Source organism: Nelumbo lutea, chromosome 2, assembly GCF_056320005.1.
Source record: "Nelumbo lutea isolate HS-2025 chromosome 2, American lotus-T2T, whole genome shotgun sequence".
Lineage (NCBI taxonomy): Eukaryota > Viridiplantae > Streptophyta > Magnoliopsida > Proteales > Nelumbonaceae > Nelumbo > Nelumbo lutea.
In genome coordinates this window covers 71,924,435-71,949,995 of record NC_142685.1, presented here as the reverse complement: position 1 = coordinate 71,949,995, position 25,561 = coordinate 71,924,435, and the positions used below count along the sequence as shown (strand labels likewise).

Genomic DNA, 25,561 nt, shown 5'->3' with positions numbered 1-25,561 from the left:
CTATACAAACATTTCAACGCTTAACCAAGCTGTCCCAGAACCTGATTTCGCTAACCCGACCCTGTCCAGATAGGGTTAGGACTCAGGATCCGAGCCACACGGCATCCTCTCCAAATCATTAATGAAAATTTGAACCCAACGGTCAAGTGCATGCAATTCAAATCTCATGTCCTAATCTTGGATTTATAAATGATAAAAGGCATCCGACTTCTATCATCTTCCAACTTCCAAGCACCCACCCTAAACACTCAATCCTAACCGTTGATGAATACCTCGGTTCACCATTCATTCTAATCCAACTACCACCATGAATCAAGGGGATGGGCCCAGTCATCAACGGTTAGGATTAGATAAAGGTGAACTTATTTTAAGATTTAAATAAGGTTTAATTAAATCTGCTGCGTGGTATGGATAAGACACTACAGCCGCACATCAGGAACATCTAATGCAAGATGATCCCGATGTTCGGCTCTAGTGTTTTTGTTCATACTTCATAGTGGGTGCGCAGCATTACGAGCAGCAGATCCTTCTATAATTACCACTGATATCGTTGACGTTTTCCTTCTCCATTTTTACTTACGAGCAGCAGATCCTTCAACTGGCTGTGTCTCTGACTCTGTGACCTCCAGGAAGAAGAAGAATCTGAAGCTCTTCGGGGTTTCTAAGGTAGCTTCGTTAGTTTCGTTTTCTTCAAATGCAGGATGATTTTCTTCATCTCTCTTGGTTTTTTTCTTTTTTCTTTTTTTCCCTGTCAAACTCTTTTTACTATAGTCATCCATGGTCTTTTCCTTTTTCTCATCCTATTTGGATAAGATGAATGTAGAATCTCTGTTTCAGCTCTTTGCATTTAATTTATCAAGTAGGTAAATTTCTGTTTTTTCCCTGTTCATTTACTGATGCCATTGACTTTCTGTGAATGATGGGTTTTTTTTTTTTTTTTTTTATTAGATGCGAACTGTGGGTTTCGCGTTTCCTTCTTATGCTCTTCTTGGGTCTTTTTTCTATGTTCTATTTCCGGTTTTGGGTTTTGCAGGTTTTATTTACATTACGCTTCAAATTTTGAAGTTTTCTTGATTGAAAGAGATGTAGCTTTGCATTTTCCCCAGCGTTTTGAACTTCTTTTTGAGCTATTGAACATGTGAATTGGGGCTTTTCGTGTTAAATTGATAGATTTTTTCTTACTTTTCATCTATAAAATATACAATATGCATTTTTACTTACTTTTTGCTGTTCTAGTTATCTACTTATGGGTCTTGCAATGCCTCTGGTTTTATTTAGAATTTTCTTTCATTTACTTCATCTTAGGATTTTTATGGCTTCTTTGTATGCATTCTGATTCTCCCTATTGCATGGTTTCTGCCCAAAGGCAGAGAGGGTCCAGAAGATGGGAAGATTCTTGAACCCCTTAATGGGGTTTCTGTTGTTGTGCTCCTGGGTAGCCATAGCAGAAGCAGAGTACCTCAAATATAAAGACCCTCAACAGCCACTGAATGTTCGGGTCAAGGACCTTTTAAGCAGGATGACTTTAGAGGAAAAGATCGGACAGATGACGCAGATTGAGAGAAGCGTTTCTTCTGCCAAAGTGATGAAGAACTACTTCATTGGTAAAACACCGATAATCTGCTTTTGCCATTGATGAAACCAGAATATTTTGAAGTAATCTGTGCTCTGTTTGGGTTAGGGAGTGTACTGAGTGGTGGAGGGAGTGTGCCCGCTTCTCATGCTTCCCCCGAGTCCTGGGTTGCAATGGTGAATGATCTCCAGAAGGGAGCTCTGTCTACCAGACTTGGGATTCCTATGATTTATGGGATCGACGCTGTTCATGGACACAACAATGTCTACAACGCAACAATATTCCCCCACAATGTCGGTCTCGGAGTTACCAGGCAAGCAGATTAATCCATAATCCATTCAGTAGACTTGTTCTTAATGCTAGACTTGTTTGGGCACCGTTTGTATAACCTAGAACCAATTGGATTGAGTAGACTTGTTCTTAATGCTAATCTTGTTCGGGTACAGTCTGTATTGCCTAGAACTAGTTGGATTCAGTAGATTTGTTCTTGATGCTAGTTTTGTTTGCGCACAGTCTGCACAGCCTAGAAGGCTAGAACTAGTTGGATTGCAACTTCGGCGGGCTGGGCTGGGTTTAAGGTCAACCCAGGCCCAGTCCTAAGACTTGGGCCTAAGGCTCGACCCCCGAGATCGAGCTTGATCTGCCCAACCCAGGCCCAGCCCAAATTGAAACTTGACACACTTGGGTTGGGTTCGGGTCTGGGCCATGTTTGGATTGGTCAATCAGGTTCAAGTTAACCTATATTCCCAATGTATTAAAAAATTTCCCTAAACTTAGTTTAGAATTAGAAACATAAAGTCCATCCAATGACTTGTAAGAAAAAAGTGATATGATGCAGGTCAAAGGGAAAATGGCTAGTGGCAGACCAAAAAAGACATGGGTTGAAGTAGTAAGAAATGATTTAAGTGCTCATTATTTATCAATGTATATGCACTAAACAAACAGAATGGCGAAATATGATTCATATAGCTGACTTCATACTTGGGATAAGGCTTAAGATGATAATGATACTTAACATTAGTAATTGTAGTAATTCAAATCATTAAATAGGAAGTGTGTGTGTGTGTGTGCGCGCGCGCACGATAGATAGGTAGGATATAAATAATAGAAAGAGGAAAGAAGGGAGGTGAGGGGTTCTCATCACGAAGCTCACACATGCCTCCTCCTCTCCTTTCTCGAACATGTGCATATTTATTTTTAAATTAAATCATTAAAACCCTCATGGGTCTTCGTTGTCTCTAATAAAATCCATATTTACTCTCTAATAAGATCATTCTTAAATCCTTCTCTTCCTCCCCCCCCCTAATATTCAATGTTTGTAACATTTCCCCTCCCCATTAAATTACACTTTTCCTCGTAAATCTCTTTTAATCCCTTTTGATTCTCTCTAACAAACTTGGGATTGGGTTAGGTTGAGGGCCAACCCTAAGTATGAACCCTAGCTTGAACCCAAACTAATAATACATCTTAAATCCCAAATTTTCCCACCTTACATGGGGAGAACCAATCCTTTTCAAGGATTGTTCTAGTTCAATAATAAAATGTAGTAAGAAAACACTTAACACGAGCCTTTGGTTATCCTTGTCAGAATTTTGAAATTGTTTTTTAACTTGGTTAATGATCTCATGCTAACCACAACAAGGTTTAGCCCATTCCCCAAACCCTTAACACCTCAACTCTAGTGGCAGTGGGATTTGATCCCAGGTCTCTGCTACAACTACCAGAGAATCTACCAACCAAACCACCATCAATTGGATCTCATGCTAAGCAATTGATTTGTGTACTTCTCATAATATATAAACTATATAAAAAGGAGTAAGTTTGAAGCTCAAAAACTAAAAATATATATAAACTTTGGTGAACCACTATTTCTTCATTTTTCCCCTTAAAAATATATATTTTTAAATATATTGTTTTAAAGAGGAGCCCGTGCATTGCATGGGTCATTGCTAGTGCTGATAAGATGGTAGATTTAGATGGTTTCCCCATGTGCATAAAAGATCACCTATAGAACTTGTAAGAAAAGTGATCAATTACAAGTTGAAGGGAGAAGGGCTAGGGGTAGACCAAAAAGACTTGGGTTGAAGTAGTAAGAAATGATTTAAGCATCATAATTTAACAATGGATATATCATTAAATATAAAAGAATGCTGAAATAGGATTCATGTGTACTTGAGCTAGGTTTGGGGCTATAGGTTGGGTTAAGATCAGGCTAGGCTCGAGCTAGGCCTAAGCCCATCTAGAAAATAAAAAAGCATAGGAATTTGGGTCTAGGCACAGCCCATGTAAAATTTTGGGCTGGGTTGGTCTAGGCTGGGGTTGTGCCTACTTGTGTTGCAACATTGCCTAGATTCAAACTTGATTTGTTGATACTCAGATTTGAATAATTGGATTTTGATCAAACTAGACTTGGATACTGAATAGCATCAACAACTTAAACTAAAAATGATCAAATGATTAAATATTACTAATTATAAAATGAACTAAAAATGACTTTAGTATTGTGTATCATAAATAAAATCACTTGAAAATACCTTCTATTGAGAAGAACCTGACTCTTTAGTAAAGATATCAACTCTACTAATAGATACATCCATTTTATATAGATAAAGCATATATACTTAAATATTATTGGATCAGATTGGGGTAGATGCAAATTCAACCCAATTATAAATGGATCAAAAACACCTTAATTAAATTGGATAGGATTTGAAATCAAATTGGGCAAATAGATACCATTTTGCAGCTGTAGCCTATGGAAAGCAATTTCCCATTGGGAATAACTTAGTGAAAATTGACCACCAAGACTCATAACTTAAGACTTAGTTTGGAAAGAGTGCAAATACAAATATGTACAGTACAAATACATACAAAATAAAACAAAATACAAGGTTTTGCACTCTACATATTTGTATTTGTATTCCTTCCAAACTGAGCCTAAAGGTCTTTTCTTTTTGTCTTGGATCTGATTGCCTTTTGATTTCCGCTTAAATATCTAAGGGTGAGCTGAATTAACAAAGACCCCATTGAGACAATTCTTATGAAAGAACTGTCAAAATCACAGCTTCATGTATGTCACATCTCTTCCACAAAATAACTGTTTTTTGTATTGTCAACCAGGGATCCCGAACTTGTCAAGAAGATTGGAGCTGCAACTGCTCTTGAAGTTAGAGCAACAGGCATTCCTTATGTTTTTGCTCCATGTATTGCGGTAAACAAACCAAACTCAATTTCCAACACTCTTTTTTGATGAGTAACTCAATTTCCAACACTTGATCTCTGATATCCTAAACTTTTGACGGTAGGTTTTAAACAGTGAAAGAAGATTGGAGCTTTTTGTTTCTCCTAATGTTTTTCCCCTTCGCTACCCCAACCCATACAGGTCTGTAGAGATCCAAGATGGGGTCGATGTTATGAAAGCTACAGTGAAGATCACAGCATTGTTCAATTAATGACAGATATAATACCTGGATTACAAGGAGAAATCCCAGCTAATTCTCAGAAGGGTGTCCCCTTTGTTGCTGGAAAGTAAGATTCTTAGACATGATATAACTAATTTCTTTCAATCCATTTATTCAAATATAACTTCAGTTCCACTGTACCCTAAATTAGGGTGTTGAACCCAAATTCATCATTTTTCAACACTGCCCAAAACAAATTCTCCCTCACAGTCCATTAGCCGATCTTCTTGTTCACTTGGAGTTTGCTCCATCTCCCTTGTTATGTTGAGGATTTCCCTTATGGGCTATCTATATATCCATACTCCTAATCTGCCTGAATGCCCTATTGGCCCTGAAAACATCACAAAAATTCTACCCTCTCCATCTCTGAAAACTCCTCCTATACCCGGGGGACTTGGATTACCTTTAGAACTCCCATCAAAGTTCAACTTTGTTCTTTGTTGTGTTGGTGGGGACCAAAATTCCTGTACAACCGGCTTTTGGGAAGTTGTAGCTGCCACTTCTCCCCATCTCCTGTCAATGGTTTTGCATCTAAAAATTCTCACCATAGGTAAGATGACTATTAGATCTCTATATAGGGGTTGTTCCCTAGGGTTGGCAATATTTGACATGAACACAACACGAAGTTAGTGTGTTTGGATTTACCTTGATTGTATTTGTGTCAAAATCATGTCGACCCATTTAACACGATTAACGTATCAATTTTGGTTTGAATCTACAATTGTAATGTGCGCCATGCCAGGCACAACATGCTAGAGTAGGGAAGGGGGTTGGCACATTTTTTTATGAAGGAAAAATTGAAAGAAAAGAATAATAATTTGAAAAAAACTTAACAGGAGAGACAAAATTGGAAAAAAAAAATCTTAAAATTTTATTTCATGTGAATTTTAATTATTCATATATGAAATAATAAAATGAAATTGAAAAAATTACAATGGAATTGGAATGAAATAGTATAATAAAATTAAAAATAAAAGTTCACAATGGAATTAGAAAAATAAATCACAAATGACTCGGATTACAATTTACAAATAAAATCAAAAATCAAAATTTACAATAATACTAAGAATTTTGTACAATTACTGGGTCTTCAAGTTCCATCTCCTTGATAGTCGTTTGGATCTTTTGGTGTTCCACTAGATGAAGTTTCTTGTCCTCCTCAACTTTGTAGAGTATCCTCTAAATCTAGCCAATATTTGAGACATATGCACATTTCTAGAGTTTCATCTATTATACATCTTTTCTTATCATCTAATTCCCTCCAAATTTGTTGTTTATAGTTGTTGGGAGGAGTATTTTTGTCTTTTTTGGAGTTTTTGTAAATGTCTCTTTATGACTTCACCAAAATGCCCCCTAAACTAACTGTGTTTAGCTATTGGGGGGCATTTTGAGGATTTAGGGTGTTATGGACGAATTCCTCGGAAAGACGTACCATCGCCGCCGGCAGCAACAGGAACCTGACCCACCGCCAGATTAGATTAGATCATCTTACTTGTTCTTATCTTATTCTGTTGCTCTTATCTTATCTTGTTAGTAAGTTATCAGATTAGGATTAATTTATCTTATTATCATATTAGGATTAGTTTATCTTATTATCATATTAGGATTAGTTTATCTTATTATCATATTAGGATTAGTTTATCTTATTATCAGATTAGGATTAGCTTATCTTATCCTTAGCAAGATAGAATTGGAAGTCTCCCTATTCAGCAAGGAGACTCCCTAAGATTAGGACTCTTGTAATCTCCTATTTAATGAGACACCATTATTGAATGAGGATATTGAATATTCAGTCAAGAAAGAGAGTAAAGGAGAGTTAGGTGATCTCTTGAACAAATCACCATTAGGGTGCCTAGATAGGTTCATCAAGAGCAGGGAGGAACAAGGGAAAACAGAGGGTTTCCCTCGTGGATCGACCCGTGACGAGATCCTATTCGCGGGCCCATAACATTCTGGTATCAGAGTCGGTCGTCATGGGAGATCTGCAGCAGCTATCATCCAGGGTCCACGAACTGGAGCATAGGCTCGTAGAAACCAGCAAGGAGGTTCGTGAGGTCAAAGACGATGTTCGGGAGCTGCGACGCTTGCTGGAATCGTATTTCTCTAACAGGGAGAGGAATCCAGAAGGGGCTGTAACCACAAACAGCCTCCGACCAGACTTGACGGAGCCGTCCGGCAAACAACAGCAGTAGCAACAGCAGACTCTTCTTGGTCCACAGCAGCAGCAACACCCTCAGCCACAGCAGCTAGACAACCAACAACAGCAACAACTGCAGCAGTAGAAGCAACAACATGATCAACAACAGCAACAACAGCTTCTCCGAGCAGCTATTACTAGTCCTAGTATAGTTGCCCCAAAACTGGGCCCTAAGTCCTATGAGCCCTTCAAGGTTCTACGACAGATTGGCAGTGTGGCCTACCAGCTGGAACTGCCAGAGACTAGCCGGATTCATGATGTCTTCCACATCGCCTTGCTGACACCATTTACGAGTGTTCCTCTGGACCAAGTCCCCTCCCTACCACCCCTGCAAGATGGCAAACTGATTCCCCAACCTAAAGCTGTCATCCGCTCTCGTTTCAATCAAGGAGTTCTTGAAGTCTTGGTGAAATGGTGTAGCTTACCATCGGTCGAAGCCACATGGATCCCATTGACAGAGTTCCAAGCCACATATCCGGAGTTCGAGCTTGAGGACAAGCTCGTAGTCCAAGAGGGGAGTAATGTTATGGACGAATTCCTCGGAAAGACGTACCATCGCCGCCGGCAGCAACAGGAACCTGATCCACCGCCAGATTAGATTAGATCATCTTACTTGTTCTTATCTTATTCTATTGCTCTTATCTTATCTTGTTAGTAAGTTATCAGATTAGGATTAGTTTATCTTATTATCATATTAGGATTAGTTTATCTTATTATCAGATTAGGATTAGCTTATCTTATCCTTAGCAAGATAGAATTGGAAGTCTCCCTATTCAGTAAGGAGACTCCCTAAGATTAGGACTCTTGTAATCTCCTATTTAAGGAGACACCATTATTGAACGAGGATATTGAATATTCAGTCAAGAAAGAGAGTAAAGGAGAGTTAGGTGAAACCCTCTGTTTTCCCTTGTTCCTCCCTGCTCTTGATGAACCTATCTAGGCACCCTAATGGTGATTTGTTCAAGAGATCACCTAACTCTCCTTTACTCTCTTTCTTGACTGAATATTCAATATCCTGATTCAATAATGGTGTCTCCTTAAATAGGAGATTACAAGAGTCCTAATCTTAGGGAGTCTCCTTGCTGAATAGGGAGACTTCCAATTCTATCTTGCTAAGGATAAGATAAGCTAATCCTAATATGATAATAAGATAAACTAATCCTAATATGATAATAAGATAAACTAATCCTAATCTGATAACTTACTAACAAGATAAGATAAGAGCAATAGAATAAGATAAGAACAAGTAAGATGATCTAATCTAATCTGGCGGTGGGTCAGGTTCCTATTGCTGCCGGCGGCGATGGTACGTCTTTCCGAGGAATTCGTCCATAACATAGGGCCCCCAATGGCTAAATACAAAATGCCCCCCAAACCCAAATTAGTTGTTTTTTTTTTTCGGGGGGGGGGGGGCTTTTCCATGCTGATGTTGGCATGGGTCCTAAGGCTAAAATAGTCATTGCAAAGGGGAGGGGGCCCTTTCCAATGCATGGGTCATGCCATGCCAGGCATGTGGGCCATGCTGACTTGTGTCCTTGTGGGCATTCCCCCCAAGCCCAACCGTGATTGGAATGGCATGGCATTGTAGCATACGAGCCATGTTGGTCTGGTCTGGCCTGTTTTGCACCTATAGTTAACTCAACTTGAAAATGACCATGACCCAAAGTTTCAAATATTAAATCATATATGTGTATTTGGATGAAATACTATTATGGTAGGTAAGGATGACATTGAATGGTATTTATGAATTTGTTTAAGTAATGAATAAACAGGTCAATCTCCTTAATTCAGGTTACATGGGTTGTTTTGTGCTACCTGTGTATTTGGATGAAATACTATTATGGTAGGTAAGGATGACATTGAATGGTTTTTATGAATATTTTTAAGTAATGGATTAACAGGTCAATCTTGTTAATTCAGGTTACATGGGTTGTTTTGTGCTATCTGTGTGATAAACAGGCCATATTTATGTCTGAAAATTTGGCACAATTAATTAATTGAGTTGTGTTCATGTTGACTCATATATTCAAATACCCCTACCTCGAAACGACATGAATTAACACAATTAACCTTGTTTTGGTCATTGGCTTCTTTTTCTTTTTTTTTTTTTTTTGTATTTTAGCCATTTTCAATCTTATTTTTATTAGTAAAAGTACTTCTTATTTATCAATCTTATTTTTATTCAATATGATGAATATATATTAGAGACATGCCCAATTTTTCTGTAATCTTCTATGTTTCTTTGTATATGTATTTTTATTAATCATTTTATGTCATCATGGGTTGATCCATTCGACTTAGATGGTTGAACTGCTGAATTGCCACCTAGACAGAAAAGTGATTATGTTTTTAGGTTGTTTTTGAAAAAACTGAGTTCAAGTTAATTCTGATATTTCTCTGGGTTTAGTTGCTTTTTCCTTTCTCAAATTGGCCACAAACTGGAGATGGATATAGATCTTTGAGGAGAGATTACCGAGTTGTTTGGTAAAAAGATCTTATCATGAGCTTGGACACTGAATTCAAGTAACTGTTCTCACATCTAAACTCACAGGACACAACAGGCATGCATTAGGAATATCTCCCTTGTCATTCATGGGGAGATGTTCCCAAATCCCAATACAGTGGTAAGTCTTGCGGATTTGGATGTGGGAACAGTTTGTGGGTAGCGATCTGGAGCCTCTTATTATATTTGATTAATAGTCTTCCTGGTAAGGAATTTGAGCTTTTGTTTATCCTAAAATACCTTTGCTTTGGGTTCCATCTGATGTCTCTAAGCCATTATTTTGTTGTCGTCTTTGTGTAGAACAAAGGTTGCTGCTTGTGCAAAGCACTATGTGGGTGATGGAGGCACAATGAAGGGCGTCAATGAGAACAACACGGTGATTGGCAGAAATGGATTACTCAGCATCCATATGCCAGCCTACCTTGACTCAATCAGTAAGGGTGTTGCAACAATCATGGTCTCCTATTCGAGCTGGAATGGGAAGAAGATGCATGCTAATTGGGATCTCGTGACTGACTACCTCAAGAACCACCTTCAATTCAGTGTAAACATTCTGATTTTGATATAACCATCCAACCTGGGTATCCAATTTTGCTTTAGAAGGACTAAAACTGATAGTTATACATCTCTCTGGATACATTTCAGGGTTTTGTCATCTCAGATTGGATGGGTATTGATAGGGTTACCTCTCCACCTCATGCTAATTACTCATATTCTGTCCAAGCTGCAATCAGCGCGGGTATTGACATGGTTAGTCAAACTTTTGATACTTTCTGTGGTTCTTGAGCTCAAAAGCTTGATCAAGTAAAAAAGTTGTACAAAGTAGTTTAGATTTCGAATTTGGTTCACAGTCCTTTAAAGGGTATGCTTTTTAACACTTATTTTGGGCATGTTGTAGGTCATGGTCCCTTACAACTATACAGAATTTGTCGATGATCTTACCTTCCAGGTGCAGAACAAAATTATTCCTATGAGCAGGATTGATGATGCTGTGAGTAGGATTTTGAGGGTTAAGTTCACCATGGGACTTTTTGAGAACCCACTGGCCGACCTCACCCTGGCTGATGAACTAGGAAGTCATGTTAGTCTTAACTCCATGATGGACCTTCTCTTTCTCTTTCTTTTTTCCTACTTCAGATGATTGAAACATCATGACCAAAAAAGTTAACGTCGATGCCTTGAACAGGAGCATAGAGAATTGGCAAGGGAAGCTGTGAGAAAATCACTTGTTCTTCTTAAGAATGGTAAATCTGCTGATAAGCCATTGCTACCTCTCCCTAAGAAGGCACCCAAGATCCTTGTTGCTGGAAGCCATGCTGACAACCTGGGGGCCCAATGTGGTGGTTGGACAATCACATGGCAGGGACTTGAAGGGAATAGCCTTACTAGTGGTAAGTAAGCTTATTAACTATATTATGATTTGTATGTTTTGATTATTCCAAAGTTCCCTGAGAAAGGAAGAAGTTTCAAATGCTTCCATTTCATTATAAGAAAGTTAACAAATTCATCCTTCTATTGAGCAGGAACTACAATACTCGGTGCCATCAAAAACACAGTCGATCCATCCACCCAAGTTGTCTACAGTGAGAACCCTGACACCAACTTCATCAAGTCCAACAAATTCTCCTATGCCATTGTTGTTGTGGGTGAGCACCCATATGTAGAAACATTTGGTGACAGCATGGATCTTAAAATTCCTGAACCTGGACCAAGCACCATTACCAATATTTGTTCATCTGTCAAGTGCATAGTTGTCATCATCTCTGGCCGCCCGGTGGTGATCCAACCATATATTGACTCTATAGATGCCCTTGTAGCTGCTTGGCTCCCAGGAACTGAAGGTCAAGGGGTTGCTGATGTTCTGTTTGGTGACTATGGGTTTACTGGTAAGCTTGCACGCACTTGGTTCAAGACAGTTGACCAGCTCCCAATGAATGTTGGTGACCCACATTATGATCCCCTCTTCCCATTTGGATTTGGACTAACAACAAAGCCTGAGCATACCGAGCGACTCGAGGATCTATCATCCAAGGGAGAAAGAATATCAACCCAATTTTCCATTGTTTTAGTATTCATCCATGTTCTGTTTCTTAGTTTTTCTCTCCTTTCCATGGCTGTTTAACATTGTTAACATTTATAATTTATCACTCATTGAGCTGAGCTTCATTTCTGATTGCTTTCCAAGCAGATATCACATCCAGAGGGTTGGGAACAAAATGGCAAGTTCCAAGTGTATTATGATTTAGCCACCGTTGTTCAAATTGGGTTGCCCAATTTGAAGATTTCAACTAAATCATGCTCAGGCTAACTCAAAATTTAACAAAAGGAAAAAGCTAACCCAACCATAGTGAAATTCCCCTAACCAGTGATTTTGTCCAGCGATTTTGGTCATTATGGCACGGGTGTTAGGGATGATCATTTATGACCTGGACCAACCTGGTCTGGCCTGCCAGGCCCAAGCAAGCGTAGCCCCAGCCGCCCAGGTAGGCCCAAGGCCGTTGATGCCCTTTAAAAAGCCTATCCTGGCCTGGCCCATCCCTACACTGGTTGAATAGTTAGATATAAGGTTCAAAATATCGATATGCTCAATACGCTGGTAGGGGTGTATTGCACGATATTGAAAGTGTGTTTTATGTTTTTTTTTATTTATTTTTTTCAAAACTGGTTCAGGGGGGGCGGTTTAGGGTTCCTCCACCCTCTGAACCGGTCAGAACCTTGATACACTCCCTGTAGGAACGTATCGGAAATCCACCGGCACGATACGTATCAGCTGATACGGGGCAATAGGTATGGATACTTTGAACCTTGGTTAGACGATTTGACTTTCTCAAACAACAGTATAAAAATTAAAAGTTTAGCTTCAAAATTTTTTTTGAAGCTGTTTTGCATTAATATAAGCTTAAAACATTTTTCACTAATCGCCTATTCGACCTATAACGTGTTTGGGATAACTTCGATCAAGACATCATTTCCATCATTCCTAAGAACCGAAGAACCGCTCATTGTTAATTATGGGCAATGTTTCAGGCCGGTTTGGTTCTCAGGAATAGGGGTCTGGAATTGGAATCGGAATGCAATTTCAACTATTTGGTTGGGTGGAATCGGAATCACATTCCCATTCCTGCTGCAATAACATTCTCCCATTTCAGGGAATGGCCCTTCCCTGAAACCTCCCTTGGAAATGAAATCCCATTTCAGTTTATACCAATTTCGATTCTGATCCTATGTGAACCAAACACACTATGGGAATGGATCATTCTAATTCTGATTCCAAGGGAGATTCTCATTTCAATTCCAACTACAAACCAAATGGACCCTCAAGTTGAAAATGAATATACAATGTAATGCACTTGGAATATGCATGGATATGGTGGCAAAATATGAATTGACACTAAAATAGTCATTTCCAAGTGAATGCCCCAAATAGTTGGAACCAGAATAGCCTATTCTGGTTCCGATTCTAGATCCCTATTCTTGTGAACCAAACGGGGCCTATATGTATATAAATCAAGGTTGTCCACATCACCTTTGCTCTTCCTTTTCCTTCCCCTTTCATGTTTCCTCAATTTTCTTTCTCTCTCTCTCTCTCTCTCTCTCTCTCTCTCTCTCTCTCTCTTGTTCCCAATCACCTAAACCATCTCCCCTCCTAAAATATTTCGTAAACCATCTCTCCCACCTAAATCTTTCTCCTAAAACACCTCCTAATCTTATCTTACATGCCCAATAAACCATCTAATTGTAATATCTCTTTCTTTTTCTCTTGTTTCTATCTCTATCTCTCTCCACCTTCCATATAAATGCATTTAATTTTTTATAATGTATTAAAATATTAATGTTTAAGTTAATAATTAAATATTGAAATAATATGAATAAAATATCTAAAACGAAAGCATAAATAAGACAATAAGACAAATAGTAAAAGTAAAGTAATAAAATTTAGTACTTAATTAAAATCTTATTTGAATTATAATTTTTTTTTGTTTTAATTATAAAATGTATCTATCCATGGACGTTTTGGGGCCAATACATCACTATTTATTATTGATGTTAAAACGCTATTGTGTTCCTCAAACGAACACTATAACAAGAAGATGGGTCAAGAAGATGACTCTAATCATTACATAACCCAAAAAGTGATTGTCCTGATTTATTTAGTTATCATAATCAAATAGATCTTGATGATCCAGAAATTTTCTGATAACATGTTTTTGTTAAAATATTAATTTAATTATTAATCAAAATTTTAATAAAATATCTTTTGTTATATTTTCAGAATTTTTTTGTTAAAATTTTTCTAAAAATTTTCTATGAATTACAGAGGTTGATCTTCAAGGACTTTTGGATCTTCAATTTGGAAAACAAGGGAAGCAAATTTGAGGCTTGATCTTCAAAGACTTTGGATTTCAGGTAAAATGGAAGCATTACAGATGTTGGGAAATGCTCCTTTTTTTTTTCCTTCCCTCAAGCTCAAGTTGGGCCTCTATTATAAAGGAAAAGAGTCCAAAATTCGTCCAGCTACAGTACCTATGATTTAGCAAGGTTCTTTCACTAAAATAGGCAAAGATTTTGATAGAAAAGGGCATGTAGTTAACCCTTCTTTATGCAACAAATTTTCTCGAGTTTGGATGCCTTTTTTTTTATAGATTTCATGTGTACAATGAGAGATTGGGGCATGTCAGACATTGCAGCCCCGTATTTGGGGGTGATAGTGGCAAAAAACATAAATTTCATGAACTTTTAAATATGATTTTATCATTTCTTAGTTTCAAGTGGGGATCTCTTTGGTATTTTTAGCTTTTTAAGCCTACTAGGCTCAGATTTATTGGTCTAGTGTTCTAATAGGTCAAGTAAGGAGCCGGCATCAGTCCCCCACCCTCTTGAGGTTTCAGGTTGGGATAGATAACATGGCGATTCAAATTGGTGCGTCAAAATGGCATATTCATAGTTTAATGGTCAAACGGGTGAATTAGGTCATTAAATTTGATGTGTTGGGGTTTTCTATGTCTTTGAAGATAGTGATGATGTCTGATTGGCCAAAATGGGTTGGGAAGATGGAGATATATGGCTGACAAGTTTGGATCAATGAGATTTGTTGAAATATGATTTTTATTTGATGGTATGTTAAATGGGGGAATTTTGGAATGAAATTTGGTGGTTAGGCACTTTTGAACATCCTAAATCCAATTAAAGTGATGTATCTTTGATCATAAGAGTGGATTAATAGATTTAGTTCAGATCATAGTCATGGCTTGTGGTTTATTAGTCAATGAGATGACTAGAAATGAAATTTCAAATTTTCAATGGTTAAATAGAGGGGTTTGGTCATGAAATTTGACATGGTGGGGTTTTTTTAGATCTCTAAACACAAGGGTGAGGTTTGATTGGTCAAATGAATTTGGGGGTTGATGCGACACGATTTGGGCACTCCTTGCTGGCAATGGATGGTACCTGAGAAGACGAAGGTGAAGGATTCCTGGGGGATTTGCCCGGTAGGAATACTCCGAAACTTAAGTTAGAACACTAGGGAGAAAGAAAAGAGTGTAAGAGGCTAAGAGTGTAGGTCGCTCTGGATCACTGAGTTCTCAAGATTAGCTTGAGAGCAAGTAAGTTTCAGATATGATCTTTGATGTTCGAAAGAGAGCTTCCCTTCAACTAGGGAACTCTTATATAGGCGTTCTTGTCAAATCGGGCATAACCGCCACTGGGCTTTTGTCGCAGCCATTACCTACTAGGGCTGCGCAGGTGACCGTTGTAGGGTGCTACCCTCTTGGGTGAGTGACACGTCCCGAAGGGACAAGCATGCCTCCATTTGTCGAGAGACGTGGGTGCAGACTGTCGAAAGGGTAGGGACTGCGCCGTCAGTTGAGAGACGTGGCACAGATTGACGGGTACGGTCTTGTTAGATAGAAGCTTCCTGAGAGCATCGCATTGCTTAGTCGCGAGCTACTTTGTAGCGAGCCACCCTGTCGCATAGCAAGCTATCCTTGTCGTGAGCTACTTTGTAGCGAGCTCTTAGGGATACTTCGAGGTGGCCCTTATCAAGATTGTCTTTGGGGCAGTTCTTCTGCCTAAGTGTTGGAGCGAGCTGGTTACCCTAGCTCACAAGCTGGGATAGTCTTGGAGTATTCCCTTTTAGTAGCTCGGGGGATCCCGAGCTCGCATTGTAGCGAGCTCCCCCTATAGTGAGTTATGACGTAGCAAGCTGTTTTGTAGGCTCGCTACTTAGTCGCAGTCAGGTTGTGGTGTTGAGTTGTTGCTCGTGCTGAGTTAGGTCCACGTGTCATCGTCTCAAGGGGTTGGGTCAAATCATCCTCCATCAATGCCCCCACTCCTCGGGCTAAGAGTGTTACCTTAGCATGAGGAGTTCATGAAGTGGGACAGGTGGATTTGACCAAAGTCCAAATAAAATTGACTGCTCGCATTAAATGCGTGTGCAGAAGTTAGGAGATTTCTGACGTTTTGAATGCCGAGAAACACGCCAAAGCGGCTCTCAACTCTGGATGTCGTGTAGTCGTTATTACCTCAATCATGGGAGACAGGCAGCCAGTCACATTTTGGTTTCAGAAGATGTGCGGTTAGCTTGACTATGAACTGTCAGATCTATCTCAATCTGGGCCGTTGATTCGGAGGCACAATGGCAATAAATAGGAGGGCCCCCTAGGCCTCATTTTCTTTCATGGTATCTTGTTGTCTTCGGATTCTGAGGTTGCGCATCCATTTAGTCTACCCGAGCTCTTCCATTCACACTGTTTCGTCTTTTCCGGTGAGTTTCAATCATTCTGTCAATCATGTCTGGGTATCCATACCACGTTTATTCCCGGGATAATAACTAGGACGACGATGTCCCCTCGAGCTCAAGGGGAGCTTGGGAGTAGGCTCCGAAGGCTTGGGAGGCCTCCGGTGATGTGGCTTCTACTTCTCAAGGGAGAGAACCTGACACCTTCGGTCCCTCCTCTATGACGACGGAGAGACGCAGATCTCTAATCCGCTATTTTCACCTTCTTGGGGACCTCATCTACAGTCTCCCCATCGGTAACTTTCCTTGGGAGCATGGTCCCAACAACATAGTAATTTTCTAGGAACAGCTCAAGGTTGGCCTATGTCTTCCCCTGCACCCCCTAATAGTGGAGGTGTTAAACCATTTCAACATCACCATTGATCAGCTCCATCCCATCGCCATCCGGAATGTAGTTGGGACCATTTCTTTGTGCTACGAGTATTGTATTCCCCTTGACCTCAATATTTTTGCTTCCATTCTCTACATCAAGAATGCCACTCCCGGAGCTCCTTCGGAAAGGCGTTCTTACTACTTTTCTCCCCGCCGCGGCTACAAGCTCCTGCACGGGCTACCGAACAAGGTTCCTGCGTGGAAGAGGGACTATTTTGTGGTTCGTAACCCCAAGGGGTGGCCCTTCTCAACTTCTTAGGGGGGCACCATCCAAGACCCCGGGGTTGAGTTGGACCCTAAGTCTCGGAAAACGATGCTGTCTTGGGTAGTGGTAGGCCTTCTCTGTTCAAACTACTTGACTGAGGAGCAGCTCGCACAGGCCAGCTTGAGTCCGGGTAGGTTGCCCTCTTAGGTCGCGTAGTGCCCTGTAAAAATATATCATGTGTATACGTATATTTTCTTTTTTACTGGACTAATACCTTGTGGTTTTTTGGCAGCCATCATGTCTGGTGTTGACGCGCGCCGCATTCTTTCCAGCAACCAAAAGCGTAAGGCTAAGAGGTCGCATCCTGACCGAACTCCCACTTCAAGGGGTACCAAGTTCGGGTCTGTTGAGCCAGACTTTATTTCTCCACTGCCTGAAGTCCACTGGACCCATCTGAAGGAGGCGTCGGAGAAGGTGGCCTCGAGGAGGGTGAGCTCCCGAGGCAAGGGGTGATTCTTCTTGGTCCGTCCTGCCCATTCTCCTACCCGTAGTTCCTGGTAGGGAACTAGGAGGGTGTCAACGACTACATCGTGGTTGGCTGAAAGAGCCGAAGGGCAATCTGCCACGAGGAGGTTGCTAGGTGGGGGGAGATGGAGCCCAAGCCGCTCGCCGTGTTTGCCGTTTCCCACTATATGGTGGTAAGTAGTCTTTTCTTCTTCTTCTTCTCATTCTTTCCCTTCTTTTGTTGTTCTCTAACCTTAGTCTCTTGTTGGTAGGTGAACACTGCCATCCACGCCATGGCCCTCCAGACCAACATCCACTCCAGCGACGCTCGCAATCAGAGGGCCATCGTCCAGAAGCTCCAGGGCGAGCTTGACCAGGCCCGAGGTGAGCTCCTTCAGACTTGCAAGGGGAGCAAGGCCTAGGAGCTGCTTGCCCGTGACCAGAAGGCGCAGATCACCAGGTTTTTTGAGGAGAGCACACACTACAGGGAGGAGTCGTCGAGGGTGGCAGCGGAGAGGGAGCTCCTTCGCCAACAGGTTCGGGGCTTGGAGTCTACACTTCTGGACCGAACTCGAAACTTTGACACCATGGTGGAGGCCAAGTGAGAGAAGGCAATCTAGGACTTCAAGGACTCCCAGGAGTATCACGACCTCCAAGTGGAGTATGGATCGAGCTTGTATCGCTCCGTATTCAAGCTCTGCCGCTGGTTGGTTCAAAAGAAGTTCTATAGGCTCAACCTTGATGGCATCACAATGAAGGGCCTGGCTCCCGAGATGGCGGACCGGGCAAAGGAGGAAGAGCCTAACTCCCCAGAGGACGAGGACGAGGTGGAGGTGGACCCCTGAGGCTGGCGGCTCTATTTTCCTGTTCTTCTGACTGATCACTGGTGGTTCCTAGGTGCCAGAACCTGGTCTTCAAAGATCTTCTTGGGCGGTTGTACCCTTTTTTATCTCTTGTTGAACTTTCTCGAGTTGTTTAGCTCGGTTTTTTTTTTTTTGAATGGTAATGAAAATTTTTCTCTTTTCTTCTAAGTATGGTGTGCTCTTTTTATTTTTTGCTAAAGCGATCTCGTCACTCGAGCTATTAGAGCTACATACCCGAAGTAGGATTTTTCGGTAGTCGTTATCCCGAGCTATCTCCTAGTGTTTGGGGCACTTTTATAGTATACCGCGAAGTGATTACTATGTATGCCCAAACTATATGTTTGTAGGTTATTCCTTAGTTCAACCAACATATTGAGACGAGCTATGCTTCGTAGGGTTCAAACCCAAGCTGCTTACGCCTCTAATACTTCATACTTTGCCTTTACCACTGAAATGGCTAAGTCTTTCTTGATGCCGATGTCTTAGTTAGCTCGGTGTTTTAGCCCTTAGGCTGAGGGGGTGAGTTATAGTCTGCCCTTGAAGTTTGCCCATGCCATAGAGGCGATTGGGTCTTATTGTGCCGATGTCGTATTAGCTCAGCATTTTGGCCCTTAGGCTTTTCTACTTAGTAGCTTACCCATGCCATAGAGGCGACTGGGTCTTATTGCGCCGGGGTTGTGTTAGCTCGGCATTTTGGCCCTTAGGCTCTGGGAGTGACTCATGGTCTACTCAGTAGTTACAAGTAATATTGCCTTAAGTTGACAATGTTCCATGCCCGAGGTACTTGTTTCCCTTCAACGGTTTTGAGCTCGTATGTTCCTTCCCTGAGAACTCGTTTCACTCGGTAAGGTCCTTCCCAATTTGGTCTGAGCTTGCCAACGCCGGGCTCAGGTACCATAACTTTACGAAGGACCAGGTTGCCGACGCGGAGGTTCCGCTTCTTGACCTTGGCATTATAGTACCGAGCTACTCTTTGCTGGTAAGCCGCGGTCCTGATATATGTGAGGTCCCTTACTTCGTCGAGTAAGTCGAGGTTGGTACGTAGCTCGTCTTCATTTTCCTTGTCGTCATATGCTTCCATTCGTAGCGAGGGAACCTCGATCTCAACTGGGATGACTGTCTCGGTGCCGTAAGTGAGGTTGAAGGGAGTCTCTCCTATGGCGGTCTTCTCGGTGGTTCGGTAAGCCCACAGAACACTGGGCAGCTCATCTGCCCATAGTCCTTTAGCTCGGTCTAACTGTGCCTTCAGTTCGTGAAGGATAGCTATGTTCGTGACCTCTGCTTGACCGTTTGCTTGGGGGTGTGCGACCGAAGTGAAGTTTTGTTGGATCCCCATGTCTTGGCACCAGTTCTGGAATTTGATGTCCTCGAACTGTTTACCGTTATCAGAAATCAATACCCGAGGTAACCCAGAGCGGCACACTATATTCTTCCAAAAGAAGTTCTAGACGTTTTGGGCTATGCTTGTTACAAGAGGTTCGACTTCTACCCACTTGGTGAAATAATCCACTACTACTACTAGAAACATCATCTGGCCTGTCGCTGGTGGAAACGGTCCAAGTATATCGATGCCCCATTGTGCGAAAGGCCACGGACTGGTGAGATACTTGAGATCGACAGTGGGTTGATGGTGGATATTGACATGCTTCTGGCACTTGTCACACTTTCTAACGAGCTCAATAGTGTTTGTTTTCATTGTTGGCCAATAGTATCCCTATCGTAGTGCTTTTTGGGCAAGGGCCCTACCTCCCAAGTGTTCGCCACACAGGCCCTCATGAGTGTCACGGAGTACGAGCTCGGCTTCGGAAGGTCGCAAGCAGCGCAGATAGGGGAGCGTGTAGGATCTTCGGTACAACCGTTTGTCTATCATGACGTATTTGGCCACCTGACGCTCTACCTTTCTGGTAGTATTGCGATCCGTAGGGAGGGTCCCATGTAGCAGGAAGCTTGCGAGCGGGTCAATCCAACTCGGCTCTGCTTGAACGGCAGGAGCGACCTCCTCTGCCCCCCATGAGAATGATAGGCCGAGGCAGGTCCTCTATGTACACGGTCCTCATGGTGTTATCACTAATGCTAGCTAACCGGGATAGGGCGTCGGCCTTAGCGTTCTCCAACCTCAGGACTTGCCTGATGAAGTGTGACTAGAAGTTGAGCAGGGCCTCCCTTACTTTGGCTAAGTATGCAATCATAGTCAGTTCGAGAGCTTTGTATTCGCATGTGACTTGGTTGACCACGAGTTGGGAGTCACTGCAAATGATGATATGTTTGGCTTTCACTTCTTTGGCTAGAGCTAGCCCGGCTATCAACACTTCGTACTTCGCTTCATTGTTGGATGTTGTGAACTCAAAGCGTAGTGCGTACTCCAATGTTGTGCCACTTGGGCCGTGCAGAACTATTCTGGCTCCGCTGCACTACTGGTTCGAGGAGCCATCTACGTGAAGGATCCAAGGCTCCTCATCCCAGTTCGCGCTTGGCCTAACAAGGAGAGATGCTGCACTAGCTGCTACCTCACAGTGCTCAGACTCAACCGACCTGGGAGCTCCGGGCTCACACGAACTAGAGGCCTCGTGCTCAACCGGCCTGGGGACTTCGGAGCTAAAAGTGCACTCCACAATGAAATCTGCTAAGGCTTGGGCCTTAATAGCAGTTCATGGCTTATACTGGTGGTCGTACTCGCTGAGCTCAATGGCCCATTTCGTCAGCCGACCAGAGACCTCGGGCTTGAGTAGGACTTGCCTTAGAGGTTTGTTGGTGAAGACGATAACAGTATGAGCCTGAAAGTAGGACGAAGCTTTTAGGCCGCAATGACCAGTGCATAGGCTAGTTTTTCTATCTCCAGATATCTTGTCTCTACTCCTTGCAACACTTTACTAACATAGTAGATAGGTGTTGGACCCGATCTACTTCTTTTATTAGTACCGAGCTGACCACTTCGTCACTTGCCGAGAGGTACAACTCTAAAACATCACCCTCTTTGGGCCAGGTTAAGACCAGTATGCTAGCAAGGTACTTTTTGAGCTCGTCTAACGTGAGCTAATAGTCATGGGTCCATTCAAACCCTTTGCTTTTTAATTGCTTTGAAGAAAGGTAGGCAGTGATTTGCTGACTTGGACATGAAGCGGCTCAGAGTGGCTATTCATCCATTCAGCCTCTAAACCTCCTTCATTTTTTGGGGTGGTCTCATATCTAGGATGTCCTTTATTTTGTCCGGGTTGGCTTCAATGTCGCGCCGGTTTACGATGTATCCCAGGAATTTACCCAATGTGACACCAAAGACACACTATTCGGGTTTAGCTTCATATTGAATTTATGTAGGATTTCAAAAACTAAATTCAAGTCTTGTATTAAGTCACATGAGAGTTGGGTTTTGACGACTGTGTCGTCTACATAACATTCTACCTCTTGGCCAATCAATGGCTCAAACAGTTTATTTATGTCTTTGAAAGGTCGCCCCAACATTTTTTAGCCCAAAGGGCATGACCTTGTAGCAATACAGGCCAAGCTCAGTTATGAAGGCAATTTTTTCTTCATCTGCCAGGTCCATCATGATCTGATTGTAGTCCGAGTAGGTGTCTAGAAAGCTCAACAACTCATGCCCCGAGGTTGCATCCACCAGACGGTCGATCCTGGGAAGGGGGAAGCAGTCATTTGGGCAAGCTCGGTTCAGGTCGGTGTAGTCGACGCACATGTGCCATTTACCGTTAGCCTTTTTCACCAAAACGGGGTTGGCCACCTAGCTCGGATAATGGACTTCCCTGATAAAATCGGCTGCAAGGAGCTTCCTGACCTCCTCGTTGACTGCCCTCCATCGCTATGGGGCTCGGTTGCGTTTCTTCTGTCTAACGGGCCTAAGTTAGGCCGCCTAACTACAGGATCAGTATTAAGCTTATGAGTTATGATGCTAGGGTCTATGTCGGGCATTTCCACTGCGGACTATGCAAAAACATCTAAATTCTCAAGTAAAAAGCATACCGGTTTGGACCGCAGAGGCTCCTCGATGGAAGCACCGATCTGAAGCATTCGACCAGGATCCTCCGCCAAGGCTGGTATGGGGACGATCTCTTCTGTTGGCTCAACTTGCTCCTCGCTCGGCTCCATAGGTCGCTCCAGCTCGAGGTCATCGACCACCTTGGCTTTTCCCTTGAGGGCGGTGATGTAGCATTTGCGAGACTCAAGTTGGTCACCTCGCGCTACCCCGATTTTGAAGTCCGTGGGGAACTTCGTGGCCGAGTAGTAGGTGGACACCACAACCCGTAAGGCATGGGTAATTGGCTGACCTACTATGGTGTTATACGGGGAGGGGGTTGTGACCACTAAGAAATCATGGTTGAGTCTCACTATACTAGGCCAAGTGCCGACCTCCACGGGTACTGTAATCCTTCCCAAGGGCCTGACTTCCTCTCCACTAACGCCCACCAGGGGAGTGTTCATGGGCTTTAGGTCGCTCTCCTGGTGCTGCAATTGGTCGAAAGCTGCTTTGAAGAGGATGTTCACCGAGTTGCCTGAGTCAACGAGGACACGCCTGACTTCGAAGTCGTTGATCTTCACATTTATGACGAGCATGCCATCATGGGGGTAGTGGACCCCGCACACATAATCTTTTGTGAAGAAGATGGGGTCTTCCAACCTTGGTCACTTTGGGGGGTTCTGTTCTTCTTTGGCGGCTTCGCGAGCTGATGCGTGAGCTGCAGCTAAGGTACAACCCACCATAATCGAGCCTCCAATTATGACGTGGATGGTCCCCCGAACTGGTCTCTCTTTGGGGGGTTGCTTCTGTGGCTTCTCCGCTTGGCTGCTGGACTCGGGAGCGTCTCTACTCTGCTCCCCTTGCCGACCTGCTTTATTATTATTATTATTTTGTACAAAATTTCTCAAATATCCGTGACGGATGAGTTCTTCTATCTCATCGCAGAGGTTTTTACAACTTTCGGTGTTATGACCGTGATCTTTATGAAAGCTACAATACATATTTTTATTCCAAGCGTTAGGGTTGACCTTCAGCCAAAGTGGCCACTTCACATACGGAGCGTCCTTGATCGCCCTGAGGATCTCGGCCCGCTTTGCGTTGAGGGGTGTATAATCCCTTTCTGCTGTTGGAGCTCGGAAAGGCTGATTTGGCTTTGCCCTCGAGCTTGGTCCTTCTTCTTCCTGCTGTCTCCCTGAGATAGGGGCTCTGGTTCCCTCTTCCTTTTCTCAAGGGCTGGCTCGCCCTTCTAGTTGGTTTCCTCCTCCGTCCCTATGAACTGGTCTACGAGCTTGAGGAACTCGGTCACGGTCTTGGGTTGATTGACAACTACGTGTCACTTGAACTCTTTGTGGGTGATACCTCGCTTGGCTGCTGTGAGGCGAACTACGGGATCCAGGTCGGGTATTTGCAAACAAGCGTCATTGAACCACTTGACATAACTTTAAATGGACTCCCCTTCCTTTTGAACTATGCCAAAGAGGCTTTCCTAAGTTCTCGGGCACCTTTTGCTGGTGACGAAGTGGGAGGTGAAAACTTGCACGAACTGCGCCCAGCTTCTTATCGAACCAGGTGCGAGGTTACGGTACCATGTGCGGGCTACTACTTTGAAGGTGGTGGAAAAGGCCATGCACATGCAGGACTCGCTGGCTCTTGCCAGGTGCATCTGGGACTGGAAGACGTCCACATGGTCATTTGGATCGAAAGATCCATCATACTTATCCAGTGGAGGGAGCTTGAAGTCCCTTGGCATGGGGACAACAAGGAGTTCTAGAGATAACGGGGAAGAAACTGAGAGGAGAGGGGTAGCTTTCACTTCACCTGAGTATACCTCTCCTTTTCCTTTGGGCTTGGGAGAGGCTCGGGTAGCAGTTCGGCGAGCTCGCTGGCGTCTTCGCTACTGCTTTGTTGGCTCGGCATTGGTGCTTGACGCTTCAGTATCACTGAGCTCGATAGGCTCAGACCGCTGGTGGTGGCTTTGAACTGAAGGGCCCTGCCTATAGTCTGTGGCCCGGACCTCGAACGGGTTCTTTGAGAGCGGGAGCTTGAACCGCGAAGGCCGAGGCGATACGGGTTTGCTTGGCTGGGAGGCCCCCGACCTGCCTATAGGCTGTGAGGCGGGGGTGGCTGGTCTCTCCTTCTGGCTATGGGAAAAGGCTTGGCTCTTGGCAGGATCCTGGGCCTGGAAGGCCTCTCCCCAGCGAGGTCGTTCACTCCGACGGGAGGACTTGGTCTGCTTTGTAGCCGAATGCCGAGGGGGAAGTGATGACTGGGCTCGAGGCAAAGAAGGAAACTACTGCTGATACTGGTATTGGGAAACCTGGTGCAACACTTTTTGTTGATAGAGTTGGAATTGTTGAAATTGTTGCATTTGAGCTTGCATGGCTCACATGCACTGCATTAAGTCCTCCAACTGGTTTGGGTTGGCTGCTAGAGGCACAACCGAGAGTTCAACAAAGGTTGTTCCAATTATGGAAGGGAGTGGAGCGACCGCGGTGCCACTTTGAGAGGCACACTCAAACTGGGAACTCTGTCCACGGAGAGGGGGATGGTGAACTACCCAATACAAAGAGTAGGAAATTGGGGCTGCTCCCCAGAAGAGTTCTGGTTGACACCACACCCGGCGTTGTTTGAGGAAGCCATGAGTGCTGAGTTTTCCAAAAAGGAAACTGTAAAAGCTTAGAGGAAGACTTCTTGAAGCGTTTCCCACAGACGATGCCAAATGATGCGGCACGATCCGGGCACTCCTAGCTGGCTGTTGACTGGCTCCTTGCTGGCAATGGACGGTACGTGAGAAGACAAAGGTGAAGGATTCCCAAGGGATTTGCCCGGCAGGAATATTTCGAAGCTTAAGTTAGAACGCTGGGGAGAAAGAAAAGAGTGTAAGAGGCTAAGAGTGTAAGTCGCGCTGGATCACTGAGTTCTCAAGATTAGCTCGAGAGCAAGTAAGTCTTAGATAGGATCTCTGATGTTCGAGAGAGAGCTTCCCTTCAACTAAGGAGCTCTTATATAGGCGTTCTTATCAAATCAGACGTAACCGCCATTGGGCTTCTATCGAAGGGACAGGCATGCCTCCATCAGTTGAGAGACGTGGCGCAGTCTGACGGGTATGGTCTTGTCAGA

General features: G+C 43.1%; 1 protein-coding gene across 3 annotated transcripts; it reads left to right on the top strand.

The window, feature by feature from the left end:
• The first annotated feature begins 396 nt into the window (after positions 1 to 396).
• Positions 397 to 11,904, top strand: LOC148871477 (uncharacterized). 3 transcript variants are annotated; one of them, XM_088970501.1, is made up of 10 exons: positions 397 to 666; positions 1,371 to 1,604; positions 1,682 to 1,886; positions 4,694 to 4,784; positions 4,956 to 5,101; positions 10,035 to 10,278; positions 10,380 to 10,484; positions 10,633 to 10,815; positions 10,921 to 11,125; positions 11,258 to 11,904. In XM_088970501.1, the coding sequence occupies exons 2-10, from the start codon at positions 1,385 to 1,387 to the stop codon at positions 11,854 to 11,856; spliced, it is 1,998 nt and encodes a 665-aa protein (XP_088826627.1). In that variant the 5' UTR covers positions 397 to 666; positions 1,371 to 1,384; the 3' UTR covers positions 11,857 to 11,904. The 3 variants fall into 3 exon arrangements, with proteins under 3 accessions (XP_088826627.1, XP_088826629.1, XP_088826628.1); XM_088970503.1 differs by having other exon boundaries at positions 1,367 to 1,604; XM_088970502.1 differs by lacking the exon at positions 397 to 666 and adding an exon at positions 669 to 863 and having other exon boundaries at positions 1,367 to 1,604.
• The last annotated feature ends 13,657 nt before the right edge of the window (positions 11,905 to 25,561 follow it).

Bases quoted from the DNA above. Each gene is read 5' to 3' on its own strand.
- LOC148871477 (XM_088970501.1), top strand. From the start codon at position 1,385: ATGGGAAGATTCTTGAACCCCTTAATGGGGTTTCTGTTGTTGTGCTCC. The intron at 1,605-1,681 runs GTAAAACACCGA...TGTTTGGGTTAG, and splicing joins GATGAAGAACTACTTCATTG to GGAGTGTACTGAGTGGTGGA. The intron at 4,785-4,955 runs GTAAACAAACCA...CAACCCATACAG, and splicing joins TTTTTGCTCCATGTATTGCG to GTCTGTAGAGATCCAAGATG.